Source organism: Camelus dromedarius, chromosome 6, assembly GCF_036321535.1.
Source record: "Camelus dromedarius isolate mCamDro1 chromosome 6, mCamDro1.pat, whole genome shotgun sequence".
NCBI lineage: Eukaryota > Metazoa > Chordata > Mammalia > Artiodactyla > Camelidae > Camelus > Camelus dromedarius.
Window position 1 is genome coordinate 30,133,313 of NC_087441.1, and position 15,913 is coordinate 30,149,225.

At 35.0% G+C, this 15,913-nt stretch overlaps 1 protein-coding gene across 1 annotated transcript in view; it reads right to left on the bottom strand.

Annotated features, from left to right (window-relative positions):
- Window positions 1-15,913, bottom strand: part of LAMA2 (laminin subunit alpha 2) — a 520,519-nt gene that overhangs the window by 352,490 nt on the left and 152,116 nt on the right. The window contains exon 4 of the mRNA XM_031456303.2: window positions 8,892-9,134. Within this exon, the coding sequence (XP_031312163.2) occupies window positions 8,892-9,134 (243 nt within the window). The remainder of the gene's footprint in view (window positions 1-8,891; window positions 9,135-15,913) is intronic.

Genomic DNA, 15,913 nt, shown 5'->3' on the forward strand with positions numbered 1-15,913 from the left:
AGTAGAGGTGGTGGGTGGCACTTAAATATTATACAGTGTCACACAGCCCTTGTGATCGCGCCAAACAAGTTATTTAATCTCCATCAATAAAAAGAAGAATAATAAATATTTTGTTTTCAAGTGTCTCCAAGGCTTTGGTAAAGATCAGATGGAAGAGGGTGTGAGTGACAACTGCTTTGTAATCCATGAAGCACCATACCCGAAATAGTCATTGCCAACATTATTGGTAACAATAACAATAGTACTCATGAATCCTCTTCTTTCCCATGGGATTTAGACTTCAACTGAAAGACCTAGTCCCTGCTTTGGTAATGCAAAAAAACAAAAAAAATGATGAGACCATTAGTTCTAGTATGACCTGCCATTCCATCATGGACTGTTTGCTCAGGAATTCAGGCTTGATTTTAAAGCCAAATGATGTCCAATGCACATAACAGTTATTTTTCCCTCTCTTTCTTTACACAACAAATACTACTCCTGCTTCATAATTTTGTAATATCAATATGCTTTAGAACTGGGACTCAAAATACTGACAACACTTTATATTTCCCAGTTCAGAGAACTTTAACATAGGTTTTTTCTGTAACAAGTTGCAATGAGTATGAGTATAACAAATGGAACTCAGTTTACCCAGCTTTCTTGAAATTTTTCCACAAGGTGTTAGCATAACAAAGCTTGTGCACTAGTCTCTGTAATATTTATGTAGAAGAAAAGTGTTATTGGATGTACAAGGTAAAGACTGTATATACAATATTAAATCTTATTTCATCCTTTGCAGATTTCCTTATATAATAGCGATGTTAGCACCGACCAGTGATCTCACAATCAGAGGTAGGCTTAAGCCAACGTTAGCTACTGAACTAGGGTATTTACTATCCCCATTATACAGGTTACAAGGAGGCATTTCCACAAATGACTTAATTTGATCTTTATTATAGTCATGTGAACTGGCCAACGCCTGCAGTAGATTGCTGACTTATTTGTCCAAGCCCCATGGTTAATTTGTGGCAAGGCTATATCTGAGAATTGTACCTAGTGAACACCCTAAAAGACAGTAAGCTGTGTCTTTGTGCCTTTACCACAGCCCTACACTTCCTTACCCAGCTCAACAGAAGTTTATTCTTCTGTTCCATTTTAGTAAATCCTAGAAGATCCTATACTACAACACTGAGATAAACAGTTCTTAAAAATTGGTGTTATCTCCTCAAGATTCCATTCCTATTCGGTTTCTCTAGATGTCACGATTTTTCAACAACACTGCATTACTTTAACAAGGATTTATTGATATTTTCTAGACACCATATTCTTGGGAGGAGTCTATAAACTGACCAACAGAAAGGAGGAATACAATCTTCTTAATTTTATTTTTAGTTTATTTCAAAGGCATGTTTTAAAATATAATACAAATACTTTAAACGAATTATGGATTTTATGCGCATATAATTCTAAAATATTTCAACTAGAGTTGAAACACGCTGGGGTTTTTTTCTGGAGGGAGCCCTGTAAACCTCTGTAATGAGGCACTTTGACGTTGTTGCTCCAGGTCCTAACTGGCCCCATATTGGTCAATGCAAGAATTATTTTTAGAGGAAGGAAGTCTGAAACCCCAAATAATTATTTCCCTAAATCTCTCTTCATAACCTATACAAATTAGTGACACCCTACCGCTTCTCCATAAGGGAGCAACTCCAAGGGTAATTGAGAAAGGCTGGTTCCTCATTTCCATTCCTGCATTTCCACACAAACTCACATATACAATCATGCTATACCCCTAACAATATCACATCAAAGAAGGATCTCAGAAATAGGTTTTTTTTTTTTTAATACAGTGTTGGGTTTGTTTCTTCATTCTCCAGTATTTGCAATTCTAAGGATCATCATAATGTCAGGTGATGAAAAGAAGGAGAAAAATATTCTGCCTGTATATATAAAATTCTGTCACATAGGAAATCAAAATAATATCAAAGCTCTGCACACAGTTTACAGAAAAAAAGGTGTCTTCAAGAATTAGTGATGGTTTCTCCAGAGAATTTTATACAAGCCTGCCATGTTTCAAAAGCAGAATCAAAGTGAATCTAAGTTCCAATTGAGTTGCAGTCCAGGAGAGAGGAAGGCTTTGGTAAGGAGGAAAGGAAAGCATATGTATATAACTTAAAGATCTCTGTATGAGGAAACTGAAGCAAAAATTACTATGGTAACCATGAATATATTTAGTTAGCAGTCAAGTGACAATCCAAGGAAATTAAAAGGAATAATCCCAGTCACAGAAAGGGGAGAATCTCAAATAACAGAAACACATTTACTGCAATTTAAATTCTAGGAACCCTAAAGCAGTGCCATCTATACAGCCTCATTCTTGTCAGTATTACTAATGTGATTCCATTCTCTCAGCTGCTCCTTCAACCATCTATAACTTACTTATAGCTCAAAGTTTATTTACTCAACTCAAACTCACACACAGATTCAGTCCTGACAGAAAAATATTAGTCTCTTTCTTCAGTTAGAAGGAGTCAGAGTGTCTGATACTCTTTCCTAAATAACTAATAATTGGTTCTTCTCCAGGGTTTGAAAAAGCTGGAAAATATCTGAACAATGAGCCAAGAGGAGGGCATCAAAGTCACCAGGAGTACTTGTTTGACATATACATAGAGCTTCCTGAGCCGTTTCCAAATCTATTGAATTAATAACCCTGGTCCCAGAAATAGCTGTCTTTTAAACGTGATTTCCAAGTAAAGCCAAGTTTGGGAGGAAACACTGCTACAGTCATGGTTCTCAGTGGTGCCTACAAGTGGTGGTTCTTGTTAGCAGTTTTCAATAGCATTTTGGGGCAAGTGTTTTCAGCAGAGGCAGCACTTGAGCAGACAGTAGCTCTAGATGGAGCTGGCTCCCTGTGGCACTGCTGGAGAGGTAGGTCTGCACAGCTGTACCCACCAAGCTTTTTTCTTTGACTGGCCTTGAAGTAATGGAGGCTTCCTGCTGTCTGTTACTTCACACCCTAGAACTCCTACTCTGGAGCTCAGGATCATTCTCTCAAAGCAAGGTTCCTGCTGAGCCTTCTCTTGGTACTGAGACACAAAATTGCCTTTCTAAAATAGAACTGTAAGAAGGTTTTTGTTCAACATCTCCTTTTGTTTACGGCCTGCATAACAACATATTGAGTTATACTGTTACCCCTCCATTGTCCTCTATTATTTTTCTTCAACTAGGCCCTGAGATGTGATTTATCTCATAGCTCAGTGAATTTCTCTTCTCCCTTTGGGTGCAAGTCCAGGATGCTAGCTGCAGGACCACTCTCTTTCTTGGAAGTGGTTGAACCTAGTTATCTAGGGGACTGGTTGTGTGTCCTATGCTACTTTTCCAGTGAATCCACATGATTAAGATTTGTGGATCTCTTGACAGCAATGTGGGGTGGAAGGTAGAAAATGGATCAAGCCAGAGGGTGGAGGCAAAAGAGTGGGGGTGGTTGGAGCAACAAATAAAACTAAAAATAAAAAATAAGCAGAGATGATGCTGTTAAGATTCAAGAGGTCAGAAGGAAAAGCTTAAATGGTCTTCATTGCTAATATGGACAGAGGGCAGTATTGAAGTTTGAACATAAACGCTGAAGTCTGGGGCTGGGATATCCTTTAATAAGGAATAAGGGATAAGGATAATGAATTTACTTGAGGAATCTTTCAGACTCAAAAATGATATAATTTTCAACTGAATATGATATTTTGGAATGTTCTAAAAGTTTTGGCACATGTCTCCAAAATTCTATAGACATGTGACAATGTAATAAACCTTGGACTCAACTGATTTGATGTTAATCGCAGAAGATTATTGTCTATTAATGTCCTATACCTGTAACATAAACATGATTGCTTAATTAGTGCGTCATAATTGAGGCATGTTTATTTCATAATACTTTGTTTCACAGACGAGTCTTAAAAATACTCTGCTCTTATTTCCTTTGTTCTCTGACTTAAATTTATATTTAAAGGGTATGTGAAGATTTGGAAGCAAAGGATCATTCAGTGCTTAGTCAAAAATGTACATTTTAAATCATGGGGTATATTTAGACACTGTTGTCTAAAATAAACCCTAGCTAATAGAAGACAGTAAGACTTATAAACCAATAAAAAGGAAATAGACAGGGCATGAGGGCATGTGCAAATAAAAATAAATATGAGTGATGCAATGAGAAAGTTGTTTCACCTCTATGGTATTCTTCCCCAAAACCCAGAAGCCCAGTCTAATCATGAAAAACAACAGGCAAACTCAAAATGAGTAATATGCTACAAAAAAAACCTGACTAGTTCTCTTAAAAGCGATCGAGGTCAAGAAAAACAAGGGAACATTAAGAAGCTGTCATGGATTAGACGAGACTAAGGAGACACAATGATGCAATAAATGTGTAGTATCTCATATTGTATCCCAGAAGAGTAAAAAAGGGCATTAATGATAACATGAAGGAAATCTGAATAAATCTATGGATTAAGTAATAGAGTATCAGTGTTAATTTCTCAGTTTGACAAAATAAATGGTGGTTATGTAAGATATTATCCTTACTGGGGCCAGGCAAAAGGGACATGGGGATTCTCTTCTTCTTATGTTCATATAAAGTTAAAATGATTCTAAAATAAAAAAGATTTTAAACATATATGAGACTATATTTCTGTGTATAGTAAATTATAAAATTAGCACCAACACTTTTAATGGTAACAACTAGACCAACTGGACAAAACATATAAAAAACATTTATGTAAAGCTATCTGACAGCTATAAAGGAGATGGAGAACCAACTTTTCAATATCAAGAGAAGAAAGATGTCTATAGAGGTAATTAGCATATTGTGACATCCTTTGCCTGTGGGCATCTCCCTGTTCAGAAGACATGGCCAAGAGACTGAGCAGTGCTTTGGAAAGCCTAGCTGTATTACTAGGAGGACAAAAGCTGGATTCCAGGACTTGCATGGGTGAGACTTGGGTAAATTCTACACACTGGTTTAGACTCCAAAGACAGGAAGCCTAGGATGAGGATAAACTAGAATCAAAGCAGCTGTCATGGGAGTGCAGCACAGCTTTGCGTCATTTAAGTGTTCACAAAGGCCAGATATTAGAATTATAAAATAAGAACTCCTAAATAATTGTTACTTTATGTTCAAGGACATAAAAATAGAATATTAAAAATTTGAATATAAGTTTTATTATTAAAAATTCAATAGATGTATAAAATTTCAATATAAAACTAGATACTAAACTATCTTAAATGAACCAAAAAGGAATTCTAGAACTGAAAAATATAATAAATGAAATTAAAAATCCTATGAGTGGTTTCAATAGTAGATTTTATATAGCTAAAGAAAGACATCATGAACTGAAAGTAAGCCAGAAGAAAATATCTACAATGACGAACAGAAAGCCACGAGTATAAACAAAAGAATGAGTATAAACAAAAGAGAGTATAAGATACATACTGTACACAGTGCGAAGTTCTAAATTATTTTAAATTGTATTTCTAGAGGAAAGATAATGGTGAAAGGGCAATATCTGGAAAGTCAATGCCTGAATTATTTCTTGAGCTGATAAAAGACATCACTCTGCAGATATATCAACTAAATAAATCCCAACCCATAAAATAAAAAGCTATCATATATGTCATCACTGACCAACAGAACTTTGCACAATGATAGAAATGTTTCATTCTATGAAATCCAATGTGGTAGCTGCTAGTCACATGTGGCTACTGAGCACTTGTGTGGCTATGTAACTTAGAAACTGAATTTTCATTTAATTTGAATTAACTGAGATTTAAATTAAGTAACCACATAATTCTAATGAAGATTGTATTTGGAAGTGCAGATCTGGAGCATTATAGTAAAACTCCTGGAAATAAAAGATTAAATGCTTTAAAGAAATAAAAGAAAAGACACTACAAAGGACAATTATTAAGTAGTTACCTTTTCTACATAAACAATGGAAACCAGAGGACAATAAAATGTGCCAAAAGAAAAAAAATGGCAAACCTACAATTCCATACTCAATAAAAATATCCTTCAACAGTGGAAGTGAATTCTGTTACATGCCTAGTTTAACTCACAGGGCAAACTGGCAGATTTGCATATTGTCTTTGAAACTTTTGAGATACTAAGAAACTTTTGTTTCTGTTTCCCTGTACTCTGAGAACTCATCTTCTCAATGGGGCTTCTTTGGCTCATCCAGGGGGACTTTACCACTCTCTGCACACACTTCTGTTCTGGTATTTATACTATCATTTTGCACTTACTGGTTTATATGTTTGTTTTTCTTACTTGACTGTCACTTCTCTGGAAAGATTTGAACATAAGCACCTAATAATTAAATTTCAGATGGTATTTAAAAGTGAATCATTTTGAAACTAAAAGTTAGTGACAGTGAGATTTATCTCATAGTCACTTTTCTGGAAAATACTGGAGAAAAGCATCCAAAAAATTTAAAATAGTCCCACATATTATACTGTAGGTGACATCCAAAATTGTATTACTATAGAACTGAAAGATGGCTTAAGGGCAATTTATATATTAAACTAATTTATGTATTATATAAATTCAATCTCAGAGATTAAGTGGCCTGCCTAAGTCTCAGAAAAACTAGAGTCAGAATCAGAGCCCAGTCGTCTAATCCCAGGTACATTCTTCTATATCATAATATTTCAGAATTAGGAATCTTTCTACTTATAACAGAAGTATATCTATGTCTCCTGTAACCATTCTTGAGTTTAAAAATTATCAACTTTTTAAAAATATCAACTTCTGGGTCTTTACTAGAATATGAAAGAGACAACCTAGGAGTCAGGGGACCTGGATTCTTATCTCAGCCTTGTTACCAGTTGATCTGGGAGTCTTGGAAGAATATCACCTACCTTCTCAGGACCTGTTCATTTCAAAAAGTAACATGTTTCACAGAGTAAGATATAAAATGAAGCAGATATTCTAGGAGAGGTCTAAATTTAATTCATATTCTTATATATTATCATTCTACTTCAAATATTTTAAATTACTTTCTGTTTGTTCCTCACCTTATCCACTTTCCAATGACAGAGAAATAGACTAAAAACAAAAAACAAAAAAAAAATGTCACAGAGAGAGCTGAATAAACTTCTTAAAAGTCATCATCAATGATTAGTTTTAGTGAATGTCTAAAACAATACATGCAGGTAAGCAAACACAATCTATCTGTTCCATGTAGTCAAGTTGGCAGGGTCTAAAGGATGGAGAACCACCACTGATGCAGGAAGAGCATGCGTTGGGGATATGCATGTAACTTGTATTTTACATATCTATCTGGGTACATTTAATATTGTTCCACAAATTTCTGAATTGGACCATTTTTTAAAGGTAAAATATAGCTTTATAAATATTAGAAAATTATTAGTTCTGGATAAATACTGGATCCAGGAGAAAAATAATACAAATTCAACTCAGATATATTCTCTCTTCACTCCTTCCCTACTCCCATATCTTCTGGCCAATCTGGCCAGGAATTGGATGCTTCTGGGCACAGAGCAGGTTGAACAGCTGTTTGACTCACTGCTTTTGACTCCTTGTCATTTGGCAGATTGAGATCTCTGCTGAGAGCACCATTTGGATTTTTTTTCACCCAAAACTGGTATTTTTGAACATGAAACTGAAATAAAGTGAGGCACTAGTGTACAGTTATAGAGTAATAATGCCAAAAGAGAGTGTGACAGATTTATGTCAAAAATCTAACTTCCCCTCAGAAGTGTTTAAAGAGATAACCCCACATTGGCTGAGGTGGCCATGACAGAGTATGAGTATGGGTTTTCTGAAAATGTATATATAAAAAATGATACTAGCTTCAGGTGTATGAACTAGTGAAGAGAAAATATCATACATGAGTAAAAATAAAGATGCATATAAGCAGGCAGGACAAAATGAGACTGATTAGGAAAATATAAGTAGAGAATCCAAGAGAGTCAGTAAATCAAGGTTTGGGTATTTGGGAGGAGACTACAATACTACTACTACTATTGCTACCACCACTACAACCAACAGTCTCAATAGTTATTATTATTACTACAACAGCAACAACAAAATAGTTACATAACGCTTACAGAGCAAAAGTATATATGTCAGCACTGTTCTAATGCTTTAAACATAATAAATAATTTAATCTTCTTGACAATCATAAGAAAGAAGAACTATTGTTATTATTTCCAATTTATGGGAGATGCAACTGAGGCATAGAGAATCTAAGCCACTGACTCAAGATCACACAGCTGATAAAGGTGAAGTCATGGTTTGAATCTGTGGCCGAAAAGCAATGACTGAATCTAAAATTTGAACCACAGGTTAAAAGATGCTGCAGAAAGTTGAACACTTTTGAATTAAGCATATATAATAAGCAAAGCCTGAACAAAGGAAAGAAACCCCACTGAAGCCCTCTGTGGTGACAGTAGAAAAGCATACAAAGACTGACAAAATTCCCTTCTATTTAGGTCCTTCCTGGAAATTATATTTCTTCCCAAATTTACCTCTTCTGTCCTCCTTTCCAGACCAGAGTACACACAGATCTAAAGCTTCTTTTAAGGTCTCAGTCCTTCTCCAATAATTAGCAAACCTCATTGCCAGAAAAGTCTCTTTATATGTAAAATTAATCACTGACTTTCCAACTTAAACCCGTTTCCTCTTCTCTGATCTTTCTTGGCAATGGGAAATACACACTAGATGAAGATAGTTAAAATTCTAATCACCTTTGCTTTTTCGTTTTTATTTAATAACTCATTTAAATGTACTTCTGCTAAATCCTACTTTAAAATCCCCCTGACATTAATTACTGACATATTCAAGTCTTTCTGACAGGCCCATTTTGCCATCTTAAATGTACTTATGGTGAGTTTTCTCATCTTACCTCTCCATTTTCTAAGGGGTGTATCTTGGAATAAAATGAAGTGCAGATGACCTCATCGTCTTTGGCGTATGATGGTGGTCCAGTGCGGGGATAAATATTGTAAAGGGTGAGGCACTCTGTGTCCGTCACAGCATGATACTGCCAGGGCTTGTAATCAACATCATCAAGTGAGCGTTCCAAAATCCAGTTTCCAGGCCGAGGGGAGTTAGCTGCTTTCACAATCACATATGCAATCTGGAACACCTGGGGAAGAGTGAAAACAACAACACATAACTCTGAATTCCAAAGTATTCTCACCATTAGATATCAAATATAAGGCCTAAGGCTACAATATATTTTATTTCAGATTTTATTCGATAACCCTATTATGCTCTCTGAACTGATTTTACTGTTACATATTCATATTTAATAACTTTTTGCTAAAACGAGATGTTTCATTTTGACACCCACGCTTTAAAAGAAATGGGTTAAAATTGGATTTTAGTTTTCTAACAACTCATTGACATCATTTCATCTAATTTTTGAAGTTCCATTGTAATCACAACCACTTAAAGCATTTATTACATACCAATGTACTCACCTTACTTTGTTGGAGAGTATAATAAATGCGTTAGAAACCCCATGTGTGATTGTGCTTGATAGTTTAGAAACACTTACTTCTATCACCTAGTCCTCAGACAAGTACCATGTAGATGGTGTTACTGTGGTACAGCAAAAACAGCATAGCACTTTAGAGACATGGTCCTGTATTCAAATTGTGGTCCTATTATTATGTGACCAAGGGCAGATTATTTTGCTTTGTCAATTCCTAGATCTCTTCTCTGCAAATTAGGATCAATAATAAATATACAAAGTACATTACTGAGAGCAATTTAGATTAAATGAGACAATGTATGCAAAGTACCTAGCAAGGGACTTGGTTGTAAATACTCAATAAATGTCTACCTCTACATCCCCAAGTAGAAAATAATGAAGAAATTCTAGGACATGCAGACAACTATCTGAAACTGGAACACATTAAATAGAGGGTTTATGTACCTTCTGTACAAGAGGTAAACATGTGTTTAAAAAAAAGGGAAATAAAGAAAGGCTTCAAGTCACTCTAAGTCTGCAGAGTGACAATTGAGAATATGGCAATTCTTTACTTTCAAATAATATTTGAAGATGTAAAAAATAAATATTCTGGATGCTCTGTGATGGTGAATATGTGTGTCTTTACCAATTCAATCCAAAAGTCTGAAAGAATAACACACAAACATTATTGTGTGTTATAGACACACAATTATAGACATTTATAGACAATGTCCTGAGTAAAAAGATACATACAAGTCAGTTTAAATTACAGTCTCCCCATCTATGAGTTGATAATATACTGTAAAATGGCATATATGAAAAATATACTAATAACAAAGGACTATTATATGTTCTTGTTTAGTAAATTCAGTGAGATATGAGGAGCTTGACAGGCTTAAGCTCTGAGTGATTGGGGTCACTGGAGGAAAAACCCACTAAAATGTGATCAGTGGGTCTGCTTAGAGAGAAGCTTGAAAGGAATGTTCTGAAAATAAACCTTACTTGCTTCATAGTTTTGACGTGAGATTTTCAGGAATATGGGTAAGGTGACTATGGCAAACTCTAAGGAACTGAATTTAAACATATGAAAAGTTGTTCTACAAGAGGTAAGACAGATGGCTCTGACGTGGGTCTTTTGAGATCTTTACTAGAATACTAGCCTTTCTACCTGAGTGCACTGAGAGGAAAATCATGAACCAAGAAACGATTGAAAGTTGGGCTGGTATTTGCCCCTTAGGCACAGTTGTGGAAATACTGGTAGTTAAAATACTGAAATACTTCTGTACTTGTTGGTAAATTACTGCTGCCCAAGCCTTCCAAATGCTTCCCCTCTCCTGAGACCATATGATTAACCTTGGGATAGCAAGGAACAGCCAAGACATCTCCTCTGATTAGTCTGGGCTTTGACTGTTCTAATTTATTGACTATCACTCTAGGTGGGAAATATTATGAGTTTATATTTACAAAGGTATACAAATAAGTATAATATCAGACAGACACATACATATGTATGTGCATATAAATACTGGAATACACTTACAGTTATGTTGGGGAAGGGAATATATGAACATATTAAAGCCATTACCTCTGGGGTTTGGGAATAAGGAGTCAAGGAGAGAAAAAGAGCTTTTATATTTCATCCAATATTCTGCTATATTAATTGCATGAACATAAATGCCTTAGTTTTTAATAAAATTATTTTTAAAATAAGGAAAAAAATTAAAAATAAGTAGCAAAGAAAGGACAAGAGTAAGATTGGATGGAATATACTCTATCAATCATAATCTAAAGTATCTGCTACTTCTGCATTTTTCAGGTGTTACAAGGAATTATTATTCTTAGACATTCCATGTTCAATAACTCATACCCATGAAACTTCTTTACAAAGGAATTCACTGAAGGACATACCTATTGATTAATCTGATAGAACACAGAGAGATACTCATTTCTGTTAAAAATCTGAAACACTATGGTCCTAATTTCTGGTAATCCTAAATTATTCATGACAAAGCCTGTAAAATAATAAAGAATTATGAAGAACTAAACTGTGAGCACCTAAAGAGCACAGGTGCTACATTCCTGATTATAATTCTTTTGAAATAGTGTGCATTCAGTATTTATTATATAAATTGAATAACCAAAATTATTGTAACATGCTTCCATGTTACTGCTATTAGCTTTATACTGTTTATTTTTCCTGTTTGTTAGAGCTTAAATCCCAACCAGCATATCTTGTCACTTGCAGTAACTAAGACATACATTGCTTGAATGTTCATTCTATTATGTCTCTATAAGCTGAATAAATTTCTTAAACTCTTTTACCCTCTGTTTCCCAGTGTTTCTTTTCCAAAGTTAAAACCATGGAAGAGATAATGAGATAATGAATAAAAAATACTGCATGTTCTTTGGAAAAAATCATCTAGATAAATACTTCAGCAAATTTCCACCCAGAAAAATACAATGCACAGATACTTTTTTTAGTAGAAAACCAAAAGACAAATAACAAAGCATAATTAGAGATTATAGGCACAAATAAGAAGAATAAAGACATATTGATGTATGGAAAAAGAACTTTGTTTAGAAGCAGAAACACCTCAGAAAGCAAGTATATAGGAAAAGGCCACATTCTCTTGGAGCTACAACATGGATTTATGACTTAGGAGCTTCTGTGTTGGCTCTGGAATAATAGATGAAATCTATGAAAAGAAGTTATACTAGAAACCACACAGACTCCTTCTATAATTCAATATAACTGCCAGAATTAAGTGACATGGAAAAGCAGTCATTGCCTTTGAGAATATTAGAGTCATCCCATTTCAAAACAATATCCTTCTTTCATTTATTTTCTATGGATTCTTTCAAATTTCATGCAAAATTAATTAAATTAGTTGGCATGTAGTATTTTGAATAAACTTTTAAAAATGTGGTAGACAGCCTTATTGAAAAACATAATGAATAAAAGTGTTCTTTGAAAGCATCAGAAAAAGACTGGGAAAATTCTAACAGTGATTTTCTAAGTACTCCAAAATTTTATGATTCTCTAATGTAACTATGCTACTTTTATTAACTCTGTCTCATGTTTTCAGTATAAAAACTCTTCAAAATCAGTAGTTATAAAACCAGATTAATAAAACCCCAATCTGTATGGGGTGCAACAAGGAAAGCATACACTTCATTCTAAGTACAAAAATGCTCTGACAGCTGGGCTTCCATGAACCTTAGATATCAACACACAATACCCAACTTTTTGTTGTTGCTGGAGGCCACTTTTTACTAACTTCATGGCTGAAAAAAAAATCAAAATAACTTATAAATTATGCCAAATGTTTGACATTTTACTGTATCAAGGAGAACTTTCTAATTCATATTCCATTTGTATGTCACCTAACAAAATATCTGGTAATCATAATCATATGTCACTGATGTACCATCGAATTAGATGTTCCCAAGAGTATTAAGAACTTGATCTCATTTAGGGTGGAAATGGAGAATAGGATCTTTCTGAAGAATCTTTCAATCCCTAAGTAACAAGTAACACAAAATGACCATCATACATAGTGATGGTTTCTAATCTTTTTCACATCATGGCTGAGATAAGATATTGGTACAGCACTGGGGCAAAAGGAGGAGACCTCACAGTCCAAAGTGAGCTACCGAGGAACTCTGGTCACTCTAGATGCTGCCCTGGGTCTGGACACATTAGCTTGCCTATAACTCATATGGATATGTCTGACATCCAGAACCAATTTCTAGCACATGCATTGCAGGGTCTGGATTTTTAAAAACTACTCTGTGCTATGACTCTCAGGAACCTACTTTATCCCGGTTCCTTTGTCCTCAAAAGAATCACAGATCTGGGAAAATGCTACCAAAGCGTATTGTGTTTTGCAGATTTTACTGAGACTTTTGAGTGTCACTGGCACACAGTTTAGAGAGTCAAGCCTAAGTATGACTCTTTAATGATGTAACAAGGACATAGGACTTCTATTTCCTATAGGCTGATCCCCCATGAAAGCCATAAAACTATTAATGAGGGCCACTTTTCTATGGAAGATGTGAGATCAACCTTCTTACAGAACTTGACCTAAATTATTCTCTTCCATTTCTTGTTTCCTAATTTGTCAAGAGAACAACATGTGGCCATCTAATTTCTGCCAACTGATGACCTCTGCCTCCTTCCCCACATTGCTGTCTGTGAACCTCCTATAGCAAATAGTTGCCCACATACCAAAAATGCTTAATTGTGGAAGAGGCTTTGCAATATTCTACTACCTGTTTTTGCCAATGTTATGGATTTAAGCTATGATGCTATCTCTAATATACTTTGAAAACTCATGTGTATTTTTAGTCCTAAAAGTATGTTTGTCAAATTCCCTTATTTATTCATATATATATATTAGCTTTCAGAAAGCAATGGGAGTTACACAATATCAGAACCAGAAAGGATCCTTGGAAGCACAGGTTTCAAGCTTAGTACCCACTGGAATAATCGGGGTAGCTTTATAGAAATGTGTAAACATCTCTGTGTTTATTTGATGGATCAAGTTCATGCAATTACCTGATCTTTAACCTGAGACCTAAAAAGAGAGAATAAAGAAATTATAAACAACAACAACAACAAAGAGAAGAGTTCAGTATTTCAGTATTTTTATGGAAGGTCCATGAGAGTTGGCTGATGAGGGAGAGCAGAGGTCATGGGCTAAAGAACTCAGAGTGGCTGTTGCCCTGGGGGAAGTCAAGCAGATCCTCACGATGGCAGGTCTGAGCAGAAGCAGGGGTGAGAAGTGGGCACGAATGTAGGAAATTCAGTGAAAGTCTGAGTACAATAGACTACCCCCCTACCACCAAACCACATGCAACCAAACTCTTACTCCCCAGCACAAATTACTGAGCAATCACAGAAAACAAGTGGCTCACTACAATCTTAAAAATTATCTGAAGAGATCATGATACATATTTTGATAACACTATTACTGGACTTATGTTTAAATCAAGCTCTGATAATAAATGCTTTCAATTTAAAAAAATTAACTTAGAAATATCTTCAATGATTACTTCCTAGGTGAGTTTTACGTCACCTGTACATTTACACTTACTTCAGTTAACCTAGAATCATGTGGTGGGGAATCCTGAAGGACAGCCCCCTTGCCTGCCTGTACTTTCTTTCAGACAAATTAATTTACAATAATTTCACAGACTGAATTGATTTGTAATTGTCCCTCAGTTACAATGTGCAGCCCATTTATTCACCCCCAAGTGTATACTGCAATCGCTGAGTGTGAATTTAATGAGTTGCAGGTAAGCAAATGTGCCATTTCACCTCAGGGTAAGTGGCTCCCGTGTCGCCAGAGGAACAGAAACACTCTGCCCTCAATTAAAAGATTTTTTATACTCACATTAAACTCATGTAAAGTTTACACATTTGAAAATGAATTACACTCCAAAATTTCTAAGAACTATTAATCTAACTGGATGACTAATGATAATCCTTTGAAGATACAATGTTCAATTATTCGCTGAAATTATTCTTTTTTTTAACTGGTTTTAATCAATGCCTCACTACTCATGGGAAAGTATCTGAAGGACTTTCCTACATCACTATGCAAGAAAGAAAATCTCAACTTCTATTTCTGAAAATTAACAAGAGTTACTTTTCAGCTCACTCTAAATTAATATGCAAATATAGAGCAATTACATTGCTTTATTAAAAATAGTAGGTTGGACAAGTTGATTATAAAGTTGATTTGGAAAACTTAACAAGCAAGAATAGCCAAGAAAACCTGAGATGGAAGAGCAACGAATGCAGGGATATATTATTAAGTGAAAAAACCAACGTGGATAATATTCAGGTATACAGGATGCTGCTGTTTACGAAGAGGGCTTTTTTTGAAATGATGGATCTATGACCACTAATGGTCATCAAGGGCCACAAATGTCCCCAAAAGAGAGATACTTGGATATTTTCTGCAATGTGATGGAAGGACACAGCACCATCTATAAAGCAGTCATGCCAAAAAAGTGACCCCAAATCAGAGTGAGTCTCTAAATGTAACAACTATCAGTTTACAGGAAATAAGGCAGCAGAGGAGCATGAAAACAGCACCGCAGGGATACAATTAGCAAAATCCAGAGTGTGAGAACTTTTATTAGACATACAATATGGTTTCTTCAAAAAATTGCGAGAAAATAAAAAATAATGAGGTTATGAGGTTATGAGGTTATAGATTAAGAGAGCTTAAGAGATAGATCAAACAAATCCAGTGTGCGACTTCAGGTAAACCCTGATTCGGAAAAAAAAAAAAAAGTCTGGAGGCCAGTGTGATGAATTTTAATACTGACTGAATATTTGTTAGTATTAAAGAAGTAGTAGTAATAGTGCTAATGTTTAGGTGTCACGATGGTGTTGTTTACAATAGAGCTGTATCTTTCAGAGATCCATACTGAATTAT